Source organism: Motacilla alba, chromosome 26, assembly GCF_015832195.1.
Source record: "Motacilla alba alba isolate MOTALB_02 chromosome 26, Motacilla_alba_V1.0_pri, whole genome shotgun sequence".
Classification (NCBI taxonomy): Eukaryota; Metazoa; Chordata; class Aves; order Passeriformes; family Motacillidae; genus Motacilla; species Motacilla alba.
The window spans coordinates 372,329-395,008 of NC_052041.1; the positions used below are offsets into that span (position 1 = coordinate 372,329).

At 51.3% G+C, this 22,680-nt stretch overlaps 2 protein-coding genes across 9 annotated transcripts in view; one reads left to right on the plus strand and one right to left on the minus strand.

Moving 5' to 3' along the window:
* The window catches only part of PPFIA4 (PTPRF interacting protein alpha 4), a 59,725-nt gene extending 54,508 nt beyond the window's left edge, over window positions 1-5,217 (minus strand). For all 5 annotated transcript variants that reach the window (XM_038162478.1, XM_038162480.1, XM_038162477.1 and 2 more), the window contains exon 1: window positions 5,164-5,217. The gene's annotated coding sequence lies outside the window, so the exon portion shown is untranslated. The remainder of the gene's footprint in view (window positions 1-5,163) is intronic.
* Window positions 5,218-8,844: 3,627 nt separating this feature from the next.
* Window positions 8,845-22,269, plus strand: TMEM183A (transmembrane protein 183A). 4 transcript variants are annotated; one of them, XM_038162398.1, is made up of 8 exons: window positions 8,846-9,001; window positions 9,686-9,775; window positions 12,652-12,807; window positions 15,016-15,172; window positions 16,584-16,764; window positions 19,964-20,044; window positions 20,662-20,817; window positions 21,791-22,269. In XM_038162398.1, the coding sequence occupies exons 1-8, from the start codon at window positions 8,905-8,907 to the stop codon at window positions 21,974-21,976; spliced, it is 1,104 nt and encodes a 367-aa protein (XP_038018326.1). In that variant the 5' UTR covers window positions 8,846-8,904; the 3' UTR covers window positions 21,977-22,269. The 4 variants fall into 4 exon arrangements, with proteins under 4 accessions (XP_038018327.1, XP_038018328.1, XP_038018326.1 ...); XM_038162396.1 differs by having other exon boundaries at window positions 8,847-9,001; window positions 15,013-15,172; XM_038162399.1 differs by lacking the exon at window positions 12,652-12,807 and having other exon boundaries at window positions 8,845-9,001; window positions 15,013-15,172.
* The last annotated feature ends 411 nt before the right edge of the window (window positions 22,270-22,680 follow it).

A 22,680-nucleotide genomic window follows, 5' to 3' on the forward strand; every position in this document is an offset into this window, starting at 1 on the left:
ACCACCAAGCCTATTTAACTCATGATCCAGAGCCTGAGATCAGCTTTATGACACCTGTGTTAATGCCAACATGAGGCTATAAACACCTTGCCAACTCTGGAACCAGAAAGGCCAGGCTTTGGCAGGAGAAAATCCATGTGAGGATGCTCTGCACTAATGAGACTCTGAAAAGGTGAGAGTTGGGCTGGGGCCAGACGTCCCCTTCTCCCAGGCTCCAGGCATCAGCCCAGCTCCTTCCTCTGGGCTATGGACCCCCCAGGCACCCCACAGCTGCAGTGTTTGCCCTGTACCAGCACATCACATCATGATGTGGCCAGGAGGGAATTCGGAATTGCAGAGAAAATTCCACCAGGAAGGGGTGGAAATGAGAAGTTTAAATGCATGCACCTGCCGCATGGGCAGCAGTTCCGGGAGGGGGCCCCTTCCCTGCCGTGTCATCCCGCCCTGGCGAGGGATGCTGCCCTCTCTGGAAGGCGGGATGTGGAGTCCAGGCAGGAGGAGCTTCCTTCCCTCCTTCCCTCCCTGCCGCACATCCCTGCGCCCCCTATTTAAAGCTCTCGGCCCCGCTCGCAACGCCTCACCGCCCCACGGAGGAGCTGCCCGGGCCCCCGGTTCCCCGGCAGGGCTCTGCCTCCGGGACCCAGCGACACGAGCAGCTGGACACGGCGGCAGCTGCAGGGAAGAGGCACCGTGCGGCAAAAATCCCCGGGAACTGCCCTCTCCTAGAAACCGCTGGACACGGACAGAAGGATGGGGAAACGAGCTCTCATCTGCCACTTGTTTTCTTTTTTTCATGTTTGGATGCAATTGAAGCCGGCACCCAGCCGGCACCCCCTCACGCTTGCTAAGAGAAGCATGGCAGGAACTGAAAACCAGGAGCAGGAAAAAAAATAATCTGCATTTCAGATAAATTCCAGCCTTGTCAGTCCTGCAGGATTACATAGCTGGAGACAGCGACCCACAAGCTGCTTAAAACATCAGGGGGAAGATTCAGCTAAGGAAGGGCAACGTGGAGGACACAGGGTCAGTCCCCTCCTGCCCAGTGGCGTTTGGAGAAGGTTTGACACCCAGCTCCCAGATCCTTCTGTGGGATGGGAATCACTGCACTGCCAGTGCTGCCCAGGGCTGAAGGGCAGCAAGTTTTGCACAAAAATGAGAGAGATGAGCAGCTACTTCATTCATAAAACCACAGAATCACAGCATGGCTTGGGCTGGAAGGGACCTTAAAGCTCAGCTCATTCCAACCCCCTACCATGGGATACCTCCTACTAACCCCTACTAACCAAGCCCTGTCCAGTGTGGACATGGACACTTCCAGGGATTCAGGGGCAGCCACAGCTTCTCTGGGGAACCAGGTGGTGTGCCAGGGCCTCACCACCCTCACAGGGAGGAATTCCTTCCCAATATCTAATCTAAATCAAATATCTAATTTAAATCTCTCTTCTTTCAGGGTGAACCCTCTTGTCCTGTCACTCAATTTTCTTATGCAGAGTCCCTCTCCAGCTTTCTTGTAGCCCCTTCACACCCTGGAAGGCACTGTGGGGTCTCCACACAACCTCCTCCTCTCCAGGCTGAACTGCTCCAGCTTTCTCAGCCTGATTCCTCAGGACATCCTCACCCTGCAAATGTACTCAAAGCTTTTACCCTGTCCCCACAGGGGTTTCAACCTGCTTGACCACACAACAAACAGAAATAAAATCCAATTATATCAGTACAACTTCTTTTTAGCAAAGAGCCTGGAATAATTTCACACAACTTCTGCTCCAGATGGGCCCAAGCACAGACCTGTCCCCCAATACTGCAGTTGTTCCATGTGATATTTTCCCTCCTCCCTCCCAAATGCCAGCCCGTGTGAGCACACCCACATGGGCACCCACCTCCAAGCCTTTCGTCTGCTCACAGAGGAGGCCTTTAAGCACTGAAAACTCCCAACCACATCCCCCAGGAGCTTGGCCAAGACTTTGGACCCACAGCAGAGCCCTCAGCCTGGGTCAGATCTGTCATCCCACACCTGGTGCTTGGAACATCCCAGAAATCATCCGTAAGGAAGGCACTGGCATTCACACCTCTCTGGGAGGGCAGCTGGGTAGAGGATCCAACAACCTTCTCCTCCAGATAATATTCAGAAACCTCACAGCTCAGTTTTGGGAGCCATCTGGGAAACCTCTGGCTCACCAAAGCATTATTTAGGAGGAAATTAATTGTGAATTAAGGTTTCAAGGTTAAATAAAGAATACCCAGTGTTCCAATACCCAATGGCCCAGTGTCGCCCTGATTTTTTAAGATTTTGCTAAGCCTTCTGATGTTTGCATTCTTGTAATAAACTTTCTCACACACTTTATGTAAATAACTTATTGTTTTACATTCTTTCATGGAGGAGGAGAGATTTGATGGACTGTTGGTTTGTCCAGTGTCATTGGAGAGGTGGCACTGTCACCCTCCAATCCACTGTCACTTTTGGAAAACTATAAATGTTGGAGTCAGAAAATAAACTTCCTTTTTTTCTTCACCTTGAGAGCAGCAGTGTGCGTGTCATCGTTTCATGTCCTATAGTGACAATACAGTATCTTTCTTCTTTGCTGGAAACTCTGAAATGGCACTCCCCAGGCAGAGGATGGACACTCATGTCAACATCTCCCCATGTGCACAGAGTGGAGCCCTCCAGAGATATTCCCAGCTGGGCGCCAATTTGAGTTCAGCTCCCTCTGAGGCTCCAAGAAAGCCTCTCTCAGCTCCAGTGTGAACTTCCAGCTCCAGCACAGTGTCAGGCTCTTTCCCAGCACTGACTCAGGACCTCCACATCCTCACCCAGCACAGTGGGACCCATAGCTCACCCTCACTCAGCCTCCTTCTCATCCCTGTCCTCATTCCCAGCCCACAGTGGGAGCTGCCCTAAAGGACAAGACTTGCAAAAATGTCCCTCCAAAGATGCAGATGAGAAGGGTTTTGGTGGGGGTTTTGGCTTTGGTGTCTTCTGAGAGAGCTGAGACAGGCACAAACCCAAATCTCCAGCTGTCCAGTCCCTCTGCATCTGCACTGGAGCTGCTGCCAAGCTCAGCTGGACCGGTACAGAGCAAGAGCCACTCACCACAAAGACACAAAGCTGCACAGGGATGAGATGTTTAATCCCACATCTGCTAAGCTGGCCACTCTAGAAAGCTGGATCTGTCCATCAGTCCCACCCACCACTGGTGTCTCAGGAACCTGCCAGTTCAGAGGCACCCCCGCCCTCCTGCTTGTGACACTGGTCCCACACAGCCTCTGGTCTGACTCCTGGGAAAGAGCTGCAGGAGGAGCAAGAACTGAAGGTGGGAAGGCACCTGAGCACCACAGGGTGTCAGGGAGATGGCAGCAGGGACCTGTGCTGATGGCTCCCAGACAAGTCTCCAGGGAAGTCCCTACAGACCAGTCCTGTTCCCCAACGAGCACATGCAGGGAGCAGCACACTGTGATGGGCCCAAGAGCACAGGTACCTGAGACTCTCAGACTGATCATCAGAGACACAAAGATACCCAGCTTTCCACCTCCTGCTGTGTGGGCAGCACCACAACCAAGAAACTCCCAAACCACACAGGCACATTCATCCAGGTCCCAAATTCTAGCTCACGCTTGCCTCTGGACCAGTTCCTGCTAACACAGTGGCTTGGTGGTATTAAACCCACCAGAAGAACCTCATTCCAGCATCCAGCAGATGGTGGCAAATGAGCTAAAATGAACACTTTGCCAATCCTGACTTGGCCAAAACCAGGGCCTCCCCAGAAGGGTTTGCACAGCTTTAACAAAACCCAGCTCCCTAAGCCAATTGCTGCTCTAATGATGCAATTGAGGGGATAAACAAGCCCTTCAAGGCTGGTTATTCAGGAGCAAACAGTGCTGTCTGGAGGCAGCAGCCCTGTGAACAGAGCTAACAGAGGCTGGGAACCAGTGTGGGCACAGCTGGAGCCAGCCAAGCTGGCCAGATGCTCTGCTGGTCCAGCCCCGAGTACATAGGCCAATGTTTAGGCTGAACCACATCCATGAGCATCTTCCCAGTTCCCAGCTGGCCCAGCTTGGAAGGCATTTACCTGGTGCTGAGCTCCCGGAGCATGTGTGTGGCAGCATCCCCACGAGCCAGTCCAGCCCAGAGCTCGGAGGCAGGCAGATGCTCAGTGGGGCTGACACAGAGCTCAGCACTGGGTGGATGCTCCAGGGCTGGAGGCAGCAATGAGGAAGGCAGGAGGAGACAGCGCTGGGAAATCAGAGGACTAGGAAAGGCCATGGTAAGACCAGGCTCACCCACATTCCTGCTGTCTCCTCAGTGTAAGGTAGAATCTGGGGGACAGGATGCAAAGGGACAGCTTGGGAGCATATGGGGGGGCTGCCAGAGGCAGAGAACAGCTGAAAATCCAAGCCCCTTCTCCCGGGTTAAGGAATCACTGCCCCCTCCCTGCCCCCATACTATGTGGCCACGGGGAATGTGCCCACCCTTCACCCTTCTGCCTGCACACCCAGTGGGGATGGAGCAGCACATCTCCCCGGCTCTCGGTACGGGGCCCGTAGACTGAGGGGAGCAGCCCTAGCTCAAATGCTCGGTCTGCGGGTAAAGCCGGGGCAGAGCAAGTCCCCCCTCCAACCTAGCTCGGGGTGAGAATGACACTCCCCAGCTCAGACTCAACCCGAGGGAAATGAGGGAGCTCAGCACACCCTGACTCAGACACCCCCTCCAAGGGGTAACGAGGTGGGAGATGAAGCACCCCTGGAGCGAGTCAGCCCCTTCGGGGGGGGGGGCAGAGCATCCCCCGGGGCACGGCAGGGCTGAGCATCCCTACTGCGGCCCCACCCGGGGGGCAATGGGGAGCATCCCCAGTGGGGGGGGTGGGGGGGAAGGAGGGCAGAGCATCCCTGGGGGGTGGCAAAAAGGGCAGAGCCCGCCGAGTCCAGCCCCACCGGGGAGCTGAGCATACCCACGTTGGGGGGGGGGGGGGGGGGCGAGCATCCTCTCCGGGGGCAGCAGAGCATCCCCGGGGGAGGCAAAATGGGCTGAGCCCTCCGGGTCCGGCCCCACCGTGGGGACTGAGCACTCCCCGGCGGCCCCACGGGGGTCAGGGGGGCAGAGCTCCCCCCGGGCGGCCCCGCGCGGGGCTGAGCATCCCCCGTGGGCAGCGCGGCCCCGCCCGCACTCACCGCCCGCCGAAGTCGCTGGAAGCCGCCGCTGCCGCCGCTGCCGCCCCGCCCTGCCCCGCCCACTGCGTCACCGTCCCCGCCTGGCCACGCCCCTAGAGGCCACGCCCCCTAGCGGCCACGCCCCCGGGGAGGGGGTCGGGGGTCAGGGCGGGGCCGGGGGTCCTCCCGGGGACAGGGACCTCCCTGGGGACAGGATCCCCCGGGAAAGGGCAGGAACCCCCCCCTTTGGGCGTTACAAGACTTTCAGGAGGGACAGGAATCACCCCAGGGGAACTCTCCTTGACGGCAAAACCCCCTTGGGGGCAGAATTCCCCTGGGAGGACAGAAGAGTCTGAGGTGGGTCAGAAATGCCCCCGTGGGAGTAGGAAACTCTCTTGTGGGGAAGGTTCCTCCCTGGGGGAGGCACAGCAGTCCCCCTGGAATGGGCTGGCGGCAGGAACCTCTTCGGGGTTTATAAGTCCCCACAGGAGCAGGACTCCCCAGGGGTCTTGTCCAACTCCGGAGGGAGGGAGGCAGGAGCAAACCTGGGCTCTGGGGTGTCCGAAGCCCTGGGTGCCCCGTCGCACCCCGCCATGTGGGGAGCAGCGATGGAGCCAGGCAGTGACCCCCAGACTCTGCCCCCGCCCCCTCCTCGCCCTGCAAGGCTCAGTTCTGAGCCCTGGGGGGATGAGATGTGTCACCCCGGGCTCCCCTCAAGGATGTCTTCGGAATCATAAGAGGGATTTGGGACAGAGGGCGCCCATGAACTTCAGCGGGAGCAGCCAAAAGCTGCTTCATCCTCCTGCCCTGCACAGGGGCATCCTTCACAAACAATTAATTTGGGGTCCTTGGAAGCACAGCCTTTGGGATCCCTCAGCACTCCTCACCCAGCCCACCAACGAGGAGCTCCTTTCTGTGACCCCACTGGGAACAACTGGGATCGGTAGCATCATCACAGAGCAGCACCTTCCTCTCTCCAGGAAGAACATCGAGCTCATCCTCAGGATTTTTGCTGGAGGACCCTGCGGAGGTCTCGTATAAATGCCTCCAACCCACCAGAGGAGGGAGTGTGCTGGATCCGCCCGCCGCCAGCCAGGCTCAGGAACAAACTGCCTTCAATCCCAAGAACAGTTCATCTCTTTTCCACATGCCAGAGTTTCCTAAGCCAAGACAAGCTTCACTTTTTAAAAATAATACTGTGATACAGCTCTCAAATAACAATGATGAATAGGATAACCCAAGGAAAACGTTTTCAAGTGAAGAGGTGGGTGCAGCCAGGAGCACCAGGATCTGGTTTATTGACTGCCATCCACATTAATTTGTATCCATTGCCTTAAGAACAGATGGATAAGGAGTAGCCTTTCTGTCAAGGAATGGCCTTTCCTGCCTGGGATAATCAGAGGTTTTCTCAATCAAACATGTTCCTTGCTGATAAAATGCTCTTTGTGTATTTAAGAAACACTGAGAGAAACAGGGTCAGGCAGGGAGGTTATGGACATACCAGCTCCTGTCCATGCCTGGGAAGCAGAAGGAATGTGGATTTCTTGGATTTGACCATATTCCATGCTTTATCCTGCTCTGGGGAGGCCCAAGAGCTGACACCACAGCTGTGAAAACATCTCACTGTCATTTCAATCCTCTCCTGAAGTTTTGCAGGAAAGGGGCACAAGTGGGAATGCAGCACTCTGGAGTGTTCAGAGTCATTGAGGGAGAATGGAGCAGGGCTGGGCTCTTCCAGCCCAAAGGAGGGGAGCAGGATTCCACCAGCCTGCCCAGTTTACCCCAGGACTGGGCAGGACTCCCAGCCAGCTCCTGGCAGTGCCCAAATCCCCTTGAGAGCAGGTCACATTGCCCTCAGGGGGCCACAGGACCCAAAATCACCATCAGCCCCTGTGTTGCCGGTCACAATTTCCCTTTGCAGATCCCCTGGAACCATTTCCTGCCCCATGGGGTGGCACCACTGCTTCAGCAAGTTCTGAGCACTCATTTAAGCATTAAAAGATAGCAAATGCAGTTTACAGTTGGTGGCCACCCATCGCTGCTCCCACCGCAGAGCTGTGGGTGGCACTGGGAGCCCGTGGTATGGGCTGTACTTGGGCACTGCTCAGTGGGTGTCTCCTGGGAGTGTTCCAAATCCTCTGAAATCATCAGGATAAACCCTGCCAACACTGTCTTTTTAGTGTCAGTGGCATTACCTTATCCTTGGCCAGGGTGTGTGTGGCCAATAGAGTTCCAGCCTCCACAGAGACAGAAATACAAAACCTTTCCACATGTTTATACATTTTTAGAAGAAAAAAAAACCCAATGAAAGAAGAAAAAACACCCAAACAAACAAAACAAAACAAAACTTCATTTGGTCTAAATTCCATAATCCTCTTATAATTCTCTTTCATTTAATACTATTCTATCCTCTACCAGTTACTGATTTCTCACTTCTTTTGTTAATTAGTCCATCTTTTTAGTCTTTTTAGTATCTTTGGAAAGTAGGAACTTTTGACACATAGATGGAGTCTTTGTTCGCCTCTTCTTTTTCTTCAGGTTTCTGCAAAATGCCCTTGTAGTTCATAAATTCAACATTCCCGATGTCCAACCTCACCAACATGTTCTTCTCTCCCAGGCTTTGTTCACTGAAGCATATTATTTATCAAAACTTCAATTGCAGTACTTTTCCCAATCTGTGCTCCTACAGAAGTGGCTCATGGCAACTTTGCTAAATGCTGGAAAAGAGTAATTTAAAAATAACACACTATTTATAATTTATATATAGGTTATGATTAATTAAAGCAATTAATTTAAAAGTTGATTAAAACTACTAACTAAAATTATTATTTAAAATTTCCATTGTTTTCAACAGGGGGATGTGCCAGGGCAATCACCTCAGAGTTCCTCCTTACTAGGAGCACTGGGGGGGCCGGCAATCCCCACAGAACCCTTTTACTGGGGGGCCAATTGCCTCAGAGACCCTCCCTACTGGGAGGATGGGGGGAGTCCCCTCAGAGCCTCCCCGTACCGGGATGACTGGGAAGGGCAATTATCTCAGAGCCCCTCCTTACTGGGAGGACTGGAGAGCGAAGTTACCTCAGGGGCTGTTGTTACAGGGAGGACATGGGGGCAATTCCCTCAGAGATCCATGTTCTGGGAGAACTGGGGATCCCCTTACTCAGAGGCCCTCGTTACTGGGAGCACTGGGGAGCCATGTCCTTAAGGACCTTTGTGACTGGGAGGAAGGCGGTGCTGTTCCCCTCAGTACTGGGAGCACTGGTGTGTGGGGGATCCCCTCAAGCGCCCTGGTTACTGGGAGGGGGCAGTTACCTCACAGACCCTCAGTACTGCACGGAGCCCCCTTAGGACCCCCATTACTGGGAGGACTGGGGCCGGCTGGAAGCAGGGCCCCTGCTAACGGAGACCTGGGAGGGGGCAATCCCTCCAACACCCCCATTATGGGAGGGGCAATTACTTCACAGATCTTCATTACTAGGGGGGATCTCCTCAGGGATCCCCTTTACTGGGGGGAAATTTCCTGGATTTGAACTGGGGGAATCTCCTGAAGTGCTCGTTACTGATAAGACTGTGGGGGGAGGGATCCCCTCAGGGGCCCCCGTTCCTGGAGCGCTGCGGAGGGATCCCCTCAGCACTGGGAGGACTGGGGGGTTATGTCACAGCCCTGGTGACGTCAGGGCGGCGCGCGGTGTCGCGCGGGTGACGCGCGCGGGGCGGGCGCTGTGGCGCTGTCCCCGCTGTCCCCGCGGGGCCCGGCCGGACATGGCCCCGCGCGGCCGCCCCGCCGCCGCCGCCATGCCCCGCAGGGGCGCCCGCAAACGCCTCAAGTTTCGCGCCGATGACGTGTGCTCCGAGCGGGGTGAGAGCCGGGCCGGGCCGGGCCTGGGCCGCGGCTGAGGGGGCCGGCACTGAGGAGGGGAGCGGGGAATGGGAGGGAAGGCGGGCCTGAGGCGAGCCGGGCCGAGCTTGGCCCTGCTGGTGCGCGCCGGAGAGGAGGCCTAGGCCCTCATTAGAGTCTGAGGGAGGAGGTAGTTAAAGGGTCTGGGCTTGGCCTGGGTGAGGGGGATGAGGGGAAGGAGGACGGTCTGAGTCTCACCTAGGAGTGAGCTAGGCCCTCTCGGGTTTGTGCAGGCAGAGAGCTGCGTCCAGGAGGGATCCCCCAGCGGGCTTCTGGACGGGTGTGTGGCAATAAGACCTCTTTGCCTGTGGAGGAGGAGCTTGAGACCAGAGGATCAGCCAGGCTCGAGTTGGGCTGTGCGAGGGAGAATGGGATTATCGCTAGCTGAGGTGGTGGGAGAAGGAGAATTGGGCTGGCCTGGGGCATGGGTCCCCTGAGCTTAGTAGACCGGTGGTGTGGAGTAGAGACTTTCTGGGGACTCCTGGCCTGCACATCTCTGCTGAGGTTCATTTTCCTGCTTGGCCCCTCCTCCTCGAGCCTCTGCTCCTCTGGGGACTGTTGCCTTTAGTCATCGTGACTCTTAGCCCTTTTGTCCCCTCACCATAATCCCTAATCCCTCTGACCCCTGTTTCCCCCTCTCTGCAGTGACGGTGGCAGATTATGCCAACTCAGACCCAGCTGTCGTGAAGTCTGGGCGAGTGAAGAAAGCTGTGGCCAACGCAGTGCAGCAGGAAGGTGAGTCTGCCCTGGGGCCCCAGCCTTCCCCACACTGCCCTCAGGTTTTGCTCTGCATGATGTGGCAAACTCCTCTTCCTTAAACTGAGAAAAATGTGTTGTCCTTTAGTGCTGAAAATGAGCCCGTGCTACTCTGCAGATAACCAGATGTTAAGGACTTAGACAGGAAGCTTTGCAGAAAGCCTGCCGCAAGAATTGCTGAGTCTTTGTTAGTGCCTGAAATGGAAAGGCTTGGGTGTCATCTCCTACTTAAAGCAAAAAATGACATTATAAAAGTTGTTACTACTTTATTACCACCTATAAAACTGTAGATAACTATTAGCAGATAAAGTTCTTTGCTGAGGGAGTAAGGTTGTGATAGGTCTGTCAGACGTGTTGCGAGGAGGTCTTGAGAGGGTGTTGCTGTTTATTTGGTGAACTTTGCAAAGAAGGAGTTTTCCTGGAAAGGTACTGCAGTACTTTTTTATCTACTTCCTCCTTGTCTGGGAGCTTTCTGAGCTAACACACCCCACTTGCTTGAGAAATGGTGATGTTTAGGCCTTTTAAATGTAGCTGTTGGTTGCACGTGTTGGAGGTGGACGTTGTGTTGACAGTGATGACTGAACTTCTCATAAAGGGAACTCTTGGTTTGCTGCTGAAATCTTGCATGAGGCAGTATGCACTTAGCATGAGTGCCTGTCAGGGACAGTGGTGCTTCTGAACATCCTCTTCAGCTGCTACTTCTCATGCTTTTAAGATCAGGACACCTCCCTCTTTTTGTGGCCTTCTTTGTTTGGGGCTTCCCTCCTCTCAGTCCCGCTCCTGTTTATCCACCTTTGTCTCCTTGAGGCAAAGTCCAGCACTTCAGCATCATGTTGGCAAACTGCTGGTGTTCTGTTCTCCCTGCCCCCGGCGATCTAGTTTATCCCCTTTCCTGCTGTGTTTCTGGCTCACCTCCACATCATTCTGGTGCCTCCGGGTCACAGCAGTTCCGTGCCCACCCCTTTCCCAGGTCTTTGCAGTGCAGTCTCAGGGGTTTCCCTTCCAGCTTCAGGGGTTCTTGGGATCTCTCCTCCCCAGCCCCAGGGCTGTGCTCCAGCCTTATCTGGTGCAGCCATGACCGTGCTGCAGCCTTATCTGGCCCAGCCTTCGTCTCGGGGTGCCACGTGGGGGGACAGGAGCTCCAACCTTTGGCCTTGCTGCCCTCCAGAAACTCGGCTCAGAGTAAACCCCGTGCTGGGTGGGACTGCAGTGGGTGGGCATTTCCCACAGCGAGCATCCCATGGGAGCTTCACCAACAGGGCAGCTGCAGCCCGGAGGAACTTTTCTGGGCTTCTTTCTTAATGCCCAGGATGGGAGGATTGCAACAGTGAGGTGAAGAGAGGGTGCCTCTGCAGGGTTGCAGTGCAGCCATTCACTGCTCAGTGGACTCGTGCTGTTGACTCAGAGGTTGACTTTTCCTTAGCAGAGTGGGGTGGACTCTTCTTCTAAACCCCACTCTGAGTCCCTGTCAGTTTTGTCCTCTCTTGCTTTGCTGTATTTGATGTCCTAACTCACTGTCATTTGTGTTGCCACCTATTTCACTCTCTTTTTACCTATGAAAGGCCATGTGGAGAGGGCAGTGGGGGAAACAACTGCCATGAATACATCCAGGTGCCAGGAAAGCATTCCGTTTACAGAACAAACTGCAGAGTGAGGTAGAACTGGTTTAGCAAAGCACTGAGGTGTGTCTAGTCAGTGGGTACAGTCAAGCCCTGTCTGAAGACTGTCTTTCCATCTGCTGTCTTTTTATTTTAAAACCTTGTTTGGTGGTTAGAAATGAGAGTATTTTTCACCTGAGTTTATGTTCAGTTTCTTCTTGTTGTTGTTGTTGTTTGTTTTTTTGCTCCTCTGTCTCTGTGATTCAATCAGCACATTTTGCTCTTCAGTGGCTCTGGTGACTGCAGTGACTGGAACTGGGATGTATAAAACCTTCCTGGGCTTCAGTTTGTGCTGAGTAGAAAAGCTTGAACACTGTAAGCCTCCTCTGACCTCACTGGTCATGTTCTGTTCTTCACCCAGTATGCTGGGTTGAAATTCAGCTCTTGAATGAATTTCACAGCCTATCTGTTATCCTTTGTGCTGCTGTGGCACTGCTGGTCTCTGTGGCAGTGCCTCACACAGCTGTAATGCAGGACCACACCTTTCTTTTTCCAAGACTGTCATTACTGACTCTCACGTGGATTTTTCTGCCCTAATGAGCCCTCAGTTTACAGATCTAGTTTTAAAAATAATATTCCTGAACAGGGATATGTCTAAACATGTACCCAGATACAGGAAAAAGCCAGCCCCAAGCTCCAGCTGACTCAACTGGCTGTTTTCCTCGCTAGGCCAGAGACTTCCCCTTCATTAAATTCCAGGGTAAGTGAACTCCTGTGCACTTGACACTGAGTTCTAGCCCCAGTGGTTTGTGTCATCAGCCACAGGATGGTTGTCCTGCTGCAAAGGGAGTGAGTCTTCTCCATGTTCATAAAACAGTTCCAGAGCAGGTGCTGGCTCCAGGCTGAACATGGCCATGCAAGGCAACTCCGCTGTTTAGGGAAACCAGTTACCCCTCAGAAAGGGCCTGTTGTTTTATTTGGAGTTGTAAATAGCTTCAGCTAAACCAGTGGGATCTGCATAATGTGCTGGTAATCATCCTCATTGTTCATTATTTAAAACAAGCAGCTGAATAATTATGTTTCCCATTCATTCGCCCCTGCTAATCTTTCTCTGACAAGGTAATCCTTGAGCTCAGGATTTACTTGCTTGTGTCACTCACCAGAAAGCTTTAAGGCAGTGGTTCCACTGAAGCATCTCCTGAACTTGGATCACCTTTTCCTCTCTACTGTTGTACTTACTGTCATTTTTCATTCCAGTAAAATCCCTGTGTGGTTTGGAAGCTTCCTGTGTCCCTACTGAGGAAGTTCTCTCCGTGTCAGGAGAGTCCTGTGACAGCAGTGATGAGATGGATGCCAAGGAGAGCATCAATGGGAGGGCTGCCTCGAGGAAAAAGAAGAGCAAAAGGCACAAAGGTGTGGTCACCTGCCATCCTTGGGTTCTGTGGGCTCCTCTCAAGCTGGGGATTTACAGGATGGTCATGGGCCTTTTGGAGTGTTCTGGAATTTGTGTGTACACAAAGAAATGCCAAGAGTTTAGTCACTTGTAAATCTGCTGGCACTTGGTCACAGGAGCTAGCTGTATTTGCACAAATGCAGAGCCTGGGGCATGAAATCAGAGCCTGAGAGCTCCTTGCTTTTAACAAATATCCCTCAGCCTTGGAAAACAAACACTGCTACTCCACAGTTGTGCAACTTTGCCACTGGATGTGTTGCTTCATTGAACATGGGGTGGTGGCAGCAGGTTTGCTTTGGGGTTGAAGTGCTGCTGTCCACGATGCATTTGTTGGTAAAACACAAGCTCTGTTTTCAGTGTGTTTCCAAGGCTGTGGGTTGTTACAAATGGGTTTAAAGGGCTCTGTTTCCAAGGCTGTGGTTTGTTACAAATGGGTTTAAAGGGCTCTTTTTCCAACAAGGAAGTGCATTTGATCCTAGTGGCACCTTAATACATTAATTCAAGGAAGATGTATCCTTCAGCATTTGCACTTTGTGCGACTCCATAGAAATCCATTGGCAATGCAGTGTAAGCATCAAACAGCACTGCTGGACTGGGGAACCCTGCAGAAGTTTCTAGTAACATGTTGCTTTCAGGTTGAGAAGCAAATTTTAACCAGTTTTCTTGAGCTTAATAGCAATTTATGTAGCACATGATCATCCATCCACCACAGGCTGAGGGGGACAGCACTTCCTCTGGGAAGGGAGTTAAAAGAGGTTAACCTCTTTTTGATTAAGGCATCCTTCAGCATCCTGGCAAAATAATATCTGAGTGGATGGAGCTGTGAGTTTGGGAAGACAGTTTTCTGTTCTAGCACAGCCTTGTCTTGTTTCTGCTGCATGTTTAGGGAGGAAAAAATGGTGGTAGAACAGTGATGCTTCTGGCTGCCCTCTGAGTTCAGCAGTGTGGAGTTTGATGGCTTCTTGAGCCAGAGCTGACCCAGCAAAATGGGTGTAGCAGCCCATTGTGGGTGTGCCTGCCATAAATCTGAAGTGCTGTGGGGAGGTGATCACATCCAGAGCTTTCTTTGGCAAGTATCACATGAGGATAAAGAACTGCCCTTTGTATTAACCTGCTGTCTCAGGGTTACATCTGGCACCCTCAAGTTCCCAAACACCTCTTCTATGCCAGAGACCTCACAGCAGCTTTTCCTATTAGCACTGTGCACAAGTTGTGATTTCCTTCTCTGTTCTTAACCTTCCTAATGCTCAGTATTGTTCCTACTTTAAAAGTATTTTTTACTCCTGAAGTTGGAGCAATGTCTGTGGAAAAAAAGTGTGGTGTAAACTAGAAAACATTCCAGGAATGAAAGGAGTGTGAGCCTCAGTTCTGGCTGAGCAATTCTGACACCTCTGAGAGGAAGAACAGGCCATTCTCTCCATCTGAATTGCATTAAAAGTTCCCATCCAAGAAGTTTTAATGAAATAAGGAGATTTAAGAAAAGAAGCTGATTGCCAGATGCAGAACAGAATTTCCCTTCCTGACAGAGCTCCTACCAAAATATTGTGACCACTGGAACAAAGACCTCACAAGCCTGGCAGTGCCAATGCTCAGGGTCTTCATGTGTGAAGCTATTTTAGTGACCTGTTGAGTGTGCCCCTTTCATTAAAAATGCAGGAACTTGGCCCTCCTTCACATAAAGTTGCCTCTTTATTTGACATCCAATTTTTATTTCTCAACTTCAGTGTGGCATTTCAGCTGTGCCAGGGTCAGGCATCAAAACAGGGTCCAGAAAGGCTTTGTGGTTTCCATCCTTGCACACAGTACTCACTTGGACAAGATGCTGAACAAAATGACCTAATTCTTTATGCTTTGAGCTGAGCTGCTGGATTAGAAACCTCTAGAGAACCCTTTCAGCCTGAATTCTTTAATGAATCTGCCACTTTTCCCACTTGTGTGGCAGAGATAGCAGTGGCAGGTGTCCAGGCCAGGGAAGGTGTCTGGCTGTGTGGACACTGATGGGAATGGGGAGCAGGGCTACTGAGGCTGTGCAGACTGGGGTTTGGGCTTTCCCTGTGTGTGTGAGTCAGCAGCCCACGTGTGCTGCCAGGTGTGCAGCACGTGTCTCTGGGTGGGAGTTGGTGCAGATGTGATGTTCTGCACTAATCCACCTGCGTTGCCTTTAGAAGATGCCGAAGCAGGAGGAGGAGAGGAATATCCCATCGACATCTGGCTGCTCCTGGCTTCCTACATCCGCCCTGAGGACATCGTCCGCTTCTCTCTGATCTGCAAGAAAGCCTGGACTGTCACTTGCACTGCTGCCTTTTGGACCAGGCTTTACAGAAGGTGAGACTCTAGAGGGTTTTAAAATTGGTTGTGGGACGTTTCAGTAGAGAGCAGTTCTCTGCAGAGCTGGAAATAAGGGAATAATTCTCTGTAGGTCTGGGCCCTGTGTTTGCAAAATGACATGGTGATGTGGGCCTCTCTTGTGGAATATTCTTATCCCTCAAAGACAAGCTGGGAGAGCTGGGGTTCAGCCTGGAAAAGAGAAGGCTTAGGGAAAACATCCCCGTGACCTTCCAGTACCTTAAGGGGGCTTATAAAAGGGAGGCAGAGGGACTTTTTATATGGGTGGGTGGTGACAGGACAAGAAGTAATGGTTTTAAACTGAGGGCAGAGGGCAGGGTTATATTGGATGTTAGGAAAAAATTCTTGACTGTGAAGGCAGTGAGGTCCTGGCACAGATTGCCCAGAAAAACTGTAGCTGTCCGATCTCCGGTAGTGTCCGAGGCCAGGTTGGAGCACCCTGGGATACTGGAAGGTGCCCCTGCCTGTGGCACAGGGTGGAATGAGCTGAGCTTTAAGGTCCCTTCCAACCCAAGCCATTATAAGATTCTAATATCACATGTGCTTTGGGTATGAGAATGGATCTTTGTGGTGTATTCCTGTATGTTCCCTGGAAAATCTCAGAGCTTTGTGTCCTTTTCTGCTTGCCATAGCCCAACACTTTTATATATCAACCTCTCCAAGTGTGTATGGCATGGTCGATGCTGAAAGGCAAACATCATTGATGGACAACTTGCCCTGCCTCAAGCTCTAATCACAGCCACCTCTCTGTAATTTGGGAATTTTGGAGTTGTACAGTGACAGGAGTAAGTGAAAGCAAGGAGGGCGAAGGGGTGGTCAACACTTGATACAAATCCTTCTGTCCCAGTACATGCCGCTGGGATATTCCTTCAGGAGAGAACATTTTCTTTACACCTGTTGCCCAGGAGGCACAAGCAGCAGGGACACAGAGTGGAGAGCAGCTGTGGTCATCCTCACCCCTGGTTTTTTGTGTGACATTCCCTAGCAAAGGCTCCTTTGGAATGTGATCAAGGAATAGCCCTTGAGTGCAGGTGTTCAGGCTGCTCAGGCAGTGCTGAGAGCTGCAGTCAGCTCAGCTGGGAGTCCCTGGGAACCTGCAGCAACTTGCAGCCCTTTGTGCAGCCTGCAGCTACATCCCCAGCTGGTCTCTGGGCAAACTAGAAATTATTGGGAATTGTAGTAGGATGTGTGGGCTGGAAGCCTGCCTGGTGCGGGTCAGGGCTTTGAGGCTGCCATGTGGTGTCCTGTCAGCAGCACACCCTCCTCACAGCCCTCAGGGTTGACCAGAGTCCTGTGGTCAGTCAGATGTGGAGTTTTCCCCTGGCACGGTTCTGTGCCTGCCCTGCGCTGCCGTGCCCTGGAGCTGACACCATTCCCATGGGTTGTGCAGGCACTACAGCCTGGATGCGTACCTGCCCCTGCGCCTGCGCCCCGAGTCCATGGAGAAGCTGCACTGCCTGCGCGCCTGCGTCATCCGCTCCCTGTTCCACATGTACGAGCCCTTCGCTGCCCGCCTCTCCAGGAACCCTGCCATCCCAGACAGTACTCCCAGCACTTTAAAGAATTCCAGAGTAAGTGGCATCACTCAGGAACTGGGATTTGTCTGAGGTGTTCCTGTTGCTGTTTCTGTTTGGTTTGGTTTTTTTCTTTCTAGAAGAAAAACAGATGATATGAAGATGGTCATCAGTGAAGCTGGTGTAGGATGGTCACTAACTGGGTATTCTCATTTGGATTTGTAAAAGTGGGCTGGTTACTTGTACCTATAGAGTTACTCTTTGGAGTAACTTCTGCTTAAGTCCAACACTACACGGTTTTAACCAGCAAAAGGGCACTGGATCACTGGACATCAGAACCGCCAGGGATGTTTGCAGCTTCCCTTCCTCTGATCAAGGCTCCACAGGATCAGCTTTTATATGCTTTGCTTTATTCTGACACTGTCTGCCAGAGTACATCTCTCTGTAACAGGCCTGTGGAGAGTTCAGGAGTGACACTGATGCCAGGAGTTGTGTCACCCTGCTTTCCTGCAGGTCATCCATGGTCTGGTGTGTGGGTGAGACAGGGTGGTGATGCTGGGGTGAGCATGGCAAATGTGCAGAGCCAGTGTCTGCTTTGGGACTGGACTGCACTTGTGTTGGGCTGTGAAGGGCTTGTCTGTGGTGTGGGCAGGTTGTGCTGTCCCAGCTTGGAGCACTTGCATATCATTCCTCTTTAATTGCTGTTGACCATTAACTCTGAAATGCCTTTGTGTCTCTTGTTTGGTTTTAACTTGCAACTGGCCGATAATCTGTGAGCCGCTTAAGCAAGGATGTGAATTCTCCACCCTCCAAGTCCTAGGTCAAAAACCTGTTGAAAGAGGTTTTTGGAGCCAAACTGAAGTGGGTTTCGTTGAGGAGTTGTTCTTTCTTTTCTATTCAAAATAGAGGAGCCCCATCTATCTGTACATGACATCCCACCTTTCTTCCTTCCTCTCCCTGTCACAGGCTGTCATAGGCTTGGGGAGCATCCAGCAGCACACAGGAGGTGGTGCTGCAGCACAGGGAAAAGCACATGGTTCTGTGTGTGGTCTTGTCTCTGCATCCGGAGCTCCTCATTCTCTTCCTGAGTCTCCAGGCTGGGGATCTTCATTCTTACCAGCTGAAAAAGCAAGACACTTTGAGGAAATTCCAGTAGACCTGAGCACAAGCTCACACTGCTCTTGGCATTAGGAGCTGGAACCCCGAGGCGGTGCTGGCAGGGTCGACATTTCAGGAGGATTCCTGGTGACATCATAACGGCTTTGGTGCCCACTGCAAGTGCTTCTCCTGTACTAACAGTTGGAGGAGGATCCTTTAATGTGCAGTCTTTCATTGTTCAGCTTTTAAAAAAGGAAATTAAATGGGGACGAGACTTTGTCAGAGCAGTAGAGGTTTGGCCTAACCCCTTTCACCATGAAAGAGCCACCCTGAGTCTGGTCTTGCTGTACTACTGCACTGCAGGACCCTGAGCTCCACTTGTGTGACTGTGCACACAAATCCTTCCGCACAGAGGGTTTGGAGGAGGACCTGGCACTGCCTCCTCACGTTCTGGCTTTCCCGGGCTTTGGTTGTACCTTTGGGGGTTGCTGACACTAACGGCAATGCCTATCTAAACTGCATGTGGCTAGAGGAGAGCCCAGCCCCGGGTGTGATCCAACCTAGCTTTTCCTCTTTAATTTCCTTTTTTCTTTCCCTAGCCTAGCTTGTGTGGGACACTGGAGCCGTTATGGTGTCAGCAGAGGTGTTTGCCCTTAAAGACACCCCATTATTTTGGGCGGAGCGGCCCCGCACGGCGCGTCTGAAGGGCAGGACGGCTGACCCGAGGACGACATCCTCTGCCCCTTAGGAGGTACTGACCTTTTGTGCTTCACTACTTGCCATGACCAAACAGGTTGCTAGACCAGGCTGCCTCTGCAGGTGAACTGCAAATGCCACTGACAGTGGAGTTAAACTCAGCAGCATCTGCTGCTCATCTGAGTTAAAAGATCTGGAGAATGTTTTTATTGGAAAAAACTTGAGGGCTGCTTCCTCCCAAGTGGAGGTTATTCCATGCATGTTTCTGAGCTTTATTCCACAGGGCTTTGTTGTTCACCTCACGAGGATTGTGGAGAGAAAAGGTCTTCTAAGGACTTGTTTATGGATGTGACTCAGAGTTGAAGTAGAGGGTCTTGTATCCCACTTGGTCTCTTCAAAGCCCCTGTGGTGGAGGCTGGCTCTGGCTTTGTTTTATTAGGATCGCTCCATCCTGGAATGAAGTTAAATGTGTGCTTTGCCCTGCAACCCCGTCAGGCCTTCTCTCTTCAGGAGAGACTGTGTATGGATCACAGGGAGTTCTCTTTTTCCACATTGTTCCTCCTTTACCTGCTGACACTGATGAAAGATAAGACCAGCTGTGGTGGGCTGGCATCTGTGGTGTGGAAAAGCTTTGTGGGATGGCTGGAGTGACTTGCCAGGTTCTTTCCTTGGCTGTTGAAGGCTGTTTGCTTGTACCGTGACTGGTAGGCAGGGATTTCCCTCCTACAGGAGTTTTTCTTAGCCTCCTGCTCTAGAACAAGCTCCTGGGCTGGAGCCTGTGGCCCACACAGTGAAAAGCAAGTGAAATTGGAGCAGTCCTGGTGTATGTCTGCATGAGAGGGCAGTCCTAGTGATTTCTGAGGCTGGTTGAGGCTGGTTTCTTATTTTCTTTTGAAAAGAAACAGAAGGTTCATCAGACTATGCTGTCCTGGCACTGGTTTTGGACTTGAAATGATGACAGACAGTGCTGTTAATGGCAAGGTCAGGGTCTCCATTTGACACCACAGTGGCTTAGGAACTTCTTCATCCATCACCTCGTAACTCATGTAGTGGTCTTTGTATTTCCCTCTGGATCCTTTCCTTCTCAATCCTTATTCTGTTCTCTGTTGTTCCTCACTTTAACCTTGTTTGGAATCCAGTTTAATGGGAGTTGCTGGTGGGTGGAGGGAATGGGTGAACCTGCACCACTCATACCTGCCCTAGGAAAGGGACAAATGGCACATCAGGATTTTGCTGTTTGGCACGTCAGTGACTACGTGTTGCACGAGGAGTTGGCCAGCTTGAAACTGGGAGATCTACACTGCTGAGAGGGTTCTTTGAACATAATTAATTTAAATAAGTGGCTCCTAATTGCTCCTATATAATTGTGTTTTCAATTGGAAGCCTTTATGATCTGTTAAAACTTATTTAAAGTGGTGCTTCTAAGGGTTTCATAATTTTGTGTTTCTTTTTTCCACCTCAGTGTCTGCTTTTCTGGTGCAAAAAGATTGTAGGGAACAGACAAGAAGCAATGTGGGAATTCAACTTCAAGTTCAAAAAGCAGGTATGAAAGAACCAGATCAGCTGTGACTTTTGTATGAAGCAGAACTTATTTTTCTGGGGGATAGAAGGGAAGTGGAAACTTGTTGTCCATTCAGAGAATAAATGCAAACAGATTCCCGTGGTAAACTAAAGTACGTTGTGGAACTACACTCGGTTTTCAGTCTGTGTTACCAAGACATTTAGAATCCCACATTTTTATTTCCTCCTTTGGTATCCTTTCCCTGCTATAACATGTGGATCATCACTACTGATTGTTACTAAAACCAGACTATCTGACTGCAGTGGTCAAAATGTTGACCAAAATCTGAAACTTCTTGTTATGCCATTGCCAAAATTTCTCAGAGAAGTGAAGACAGCCAGCACTGCCAGGGAAAGCCTTCAGTAGTGGGTGTTGGGAGAAGCCAGTAATTTCAGGCAACCTTGGGAATTGTGCAACTTTCCCATCTAAAGAAATAGTCCTGAAAATTGCCCATCCTGAGTAATGGCATTTTGTTGTTATTGTGACACTTTGCCAAATACCTGGGGAGGAGGAGAGACCCTGCCAGGCCACACTGGAGAGGAGCAGCCAAAACCAGCAGAGGTTCCTGCTTTGCTAAATCGGCCTCTCTTTCTTTCAAGTCTCCCAGATTTAAGAGCAAGTGTTGCAAAGGTCTCCAGCCCCCAATCCAGTACGAGGAAGTGCACACAAACCCAGATCAGGATTGCTGCCTGCTGCAGATCACCACCTTCAACTTCATCTTCGTGCCAATCGTCATGGGCATGACCTTCACCTTGGTGAGTGGGAGAAAGCTGCCAGGCTTTGCAGATGAGGTTCCTGTAAGGACTTGAGAGAGCACCTGGAATCTCCTGTGTTGGAAGGGACCCACAGGGTCCCCTACTCTGGCCCTGCACCGGACAACCCCACGAATCCCACCCGGTGCCTGTTTTGGGCTGTATAAATCCTACTGCTCTATCAGCAAACCAGTTCTGGAAATCATATGGTTAATTAAGAGAGGAAGTGCTCAGAATCTCAGTTTAACTTCTCCATTTCCATTGGCTCTTCCTTATTTGGTGCAGGGAATAGAGAGGATGTAAAGAGTGTGCCAGGAGCTGTGGTTAGGCAGTGTCTGGCCGCAGGTGTTACCAGAACTGCAGCAGCTAAAGGAGACAGGGAGCAGTACAAGTGGAGGTCTGCCCCTCACAGGAATATCTCTTTATGGCAATAAATTCTGAGAGGAAAATCTGACATGAGCAAACTCTTTGGTTTTGTGTTTGGTCCCTGATGGGGAGTCAGGGTTTCAGAAGTGGCCAGTGCTCAGGAGAGGTTCAATCTGGCCTCACTTAGGAGTTGGGCAGTGAGTTCCAGACTTCTCCTGACAGCCACGTGCTTCCAGGTTCACTCAGAATCAGAGTCATGAAATTACTTAGATTAGAAAAGACCTTTAAGATCTAGTCCAAGCACTGTCATGTTCACCCCTAACCCGTGTCCCAAGTGCCACATCTGCAGGCCTTTTGAACACTTCAAGGGATGGTGATGCCCCCACTGCCCAGGCAGTTCCAGTGTTCTTTTACAACCCTTCCGGCTTCTGGCATGATTATTTGGGGCTGCCAGCCAGACAGCTGGTTTGGATCCAGTGCTGTAGTCTTGAGAACGTGACTGTGAAACACCTTGTACAGTTCAGAAGAATTTATAAAGTCTAGAAGTGTTGTGTTGAGAGCTCTCTTGGTCACTGTGTCTCTGAAGCAGCTCTGGTCTCCTCTCTTGCAGTTCTCCATCTCGGTGAGCACGGACATGCGGCACCACCGTGTGCGCCTGGTGTTCCAGGACACGCCCGTGCGCAACGGGAAGAAGCCGCGCATGGAGCAGGGGGTGCAGGTGGTACTGGACCCTGTGCACAGTGTCAGGCTCCTGGACTGGTGGCACCCACAGTACCCCTTCTCCCCAAAGGCTTAGTGCTCTCCTGAGGCTGCAGGAGCCCACAGGGGACTGAATCTGGCAGGCTGAAGAGAATTTCTAGGAACCAGGAAATCCTATTTTTATTTGTGAAATAAATTCTGCAGTCTCCTTGCAAGTGGTTGAAGCTGCTGAGCTAGTTTGTATGTATATAACTTCTGGTCAGTAATGAGCAGAGCTGAGTGTAAAGCAGAAACTATTTGTAAACACACTTTTATGTAAAGTTGACATTTTATGATTTGAAAGGAGCTCCCTGGAACTGTTCATTTAAAATCCTTTTGGTGCTAATCAAAGTGGTCTTGTGTTCTCTTGTTCGGGAAGAAGTAGGAGGTTTTGCTTTCCAAGAACTTTCCTTTTTGCTTTCCAGGAACAATCAACAAACAAAATCCATGTTTGTTTCACTGCAGCAGGATTGTGTTCATGCACTGTGTGATATTTCAGTGTCTGAGAAGCAGTGAGCAAGACAGCAGTGATCAACAATAATCTTAATTCCCAGCCCAGCAGATGCCAGTTTAAGGAAAGAAAAAGGCATAAATGATCAAACTAAGGAATTACTTGAAAGAGGAGTTGTAAGGCAAAAGTATGTAAAGGTACTTAAGTTCTCACACTGGTGTTGTTCTTTGAAAAGAAGATCTAAACTTTTAAAACCAAAAGGTGCTTTTCAGAGAACATAAACAGGGAGGGAGAAGAGGGGACAAACTAAA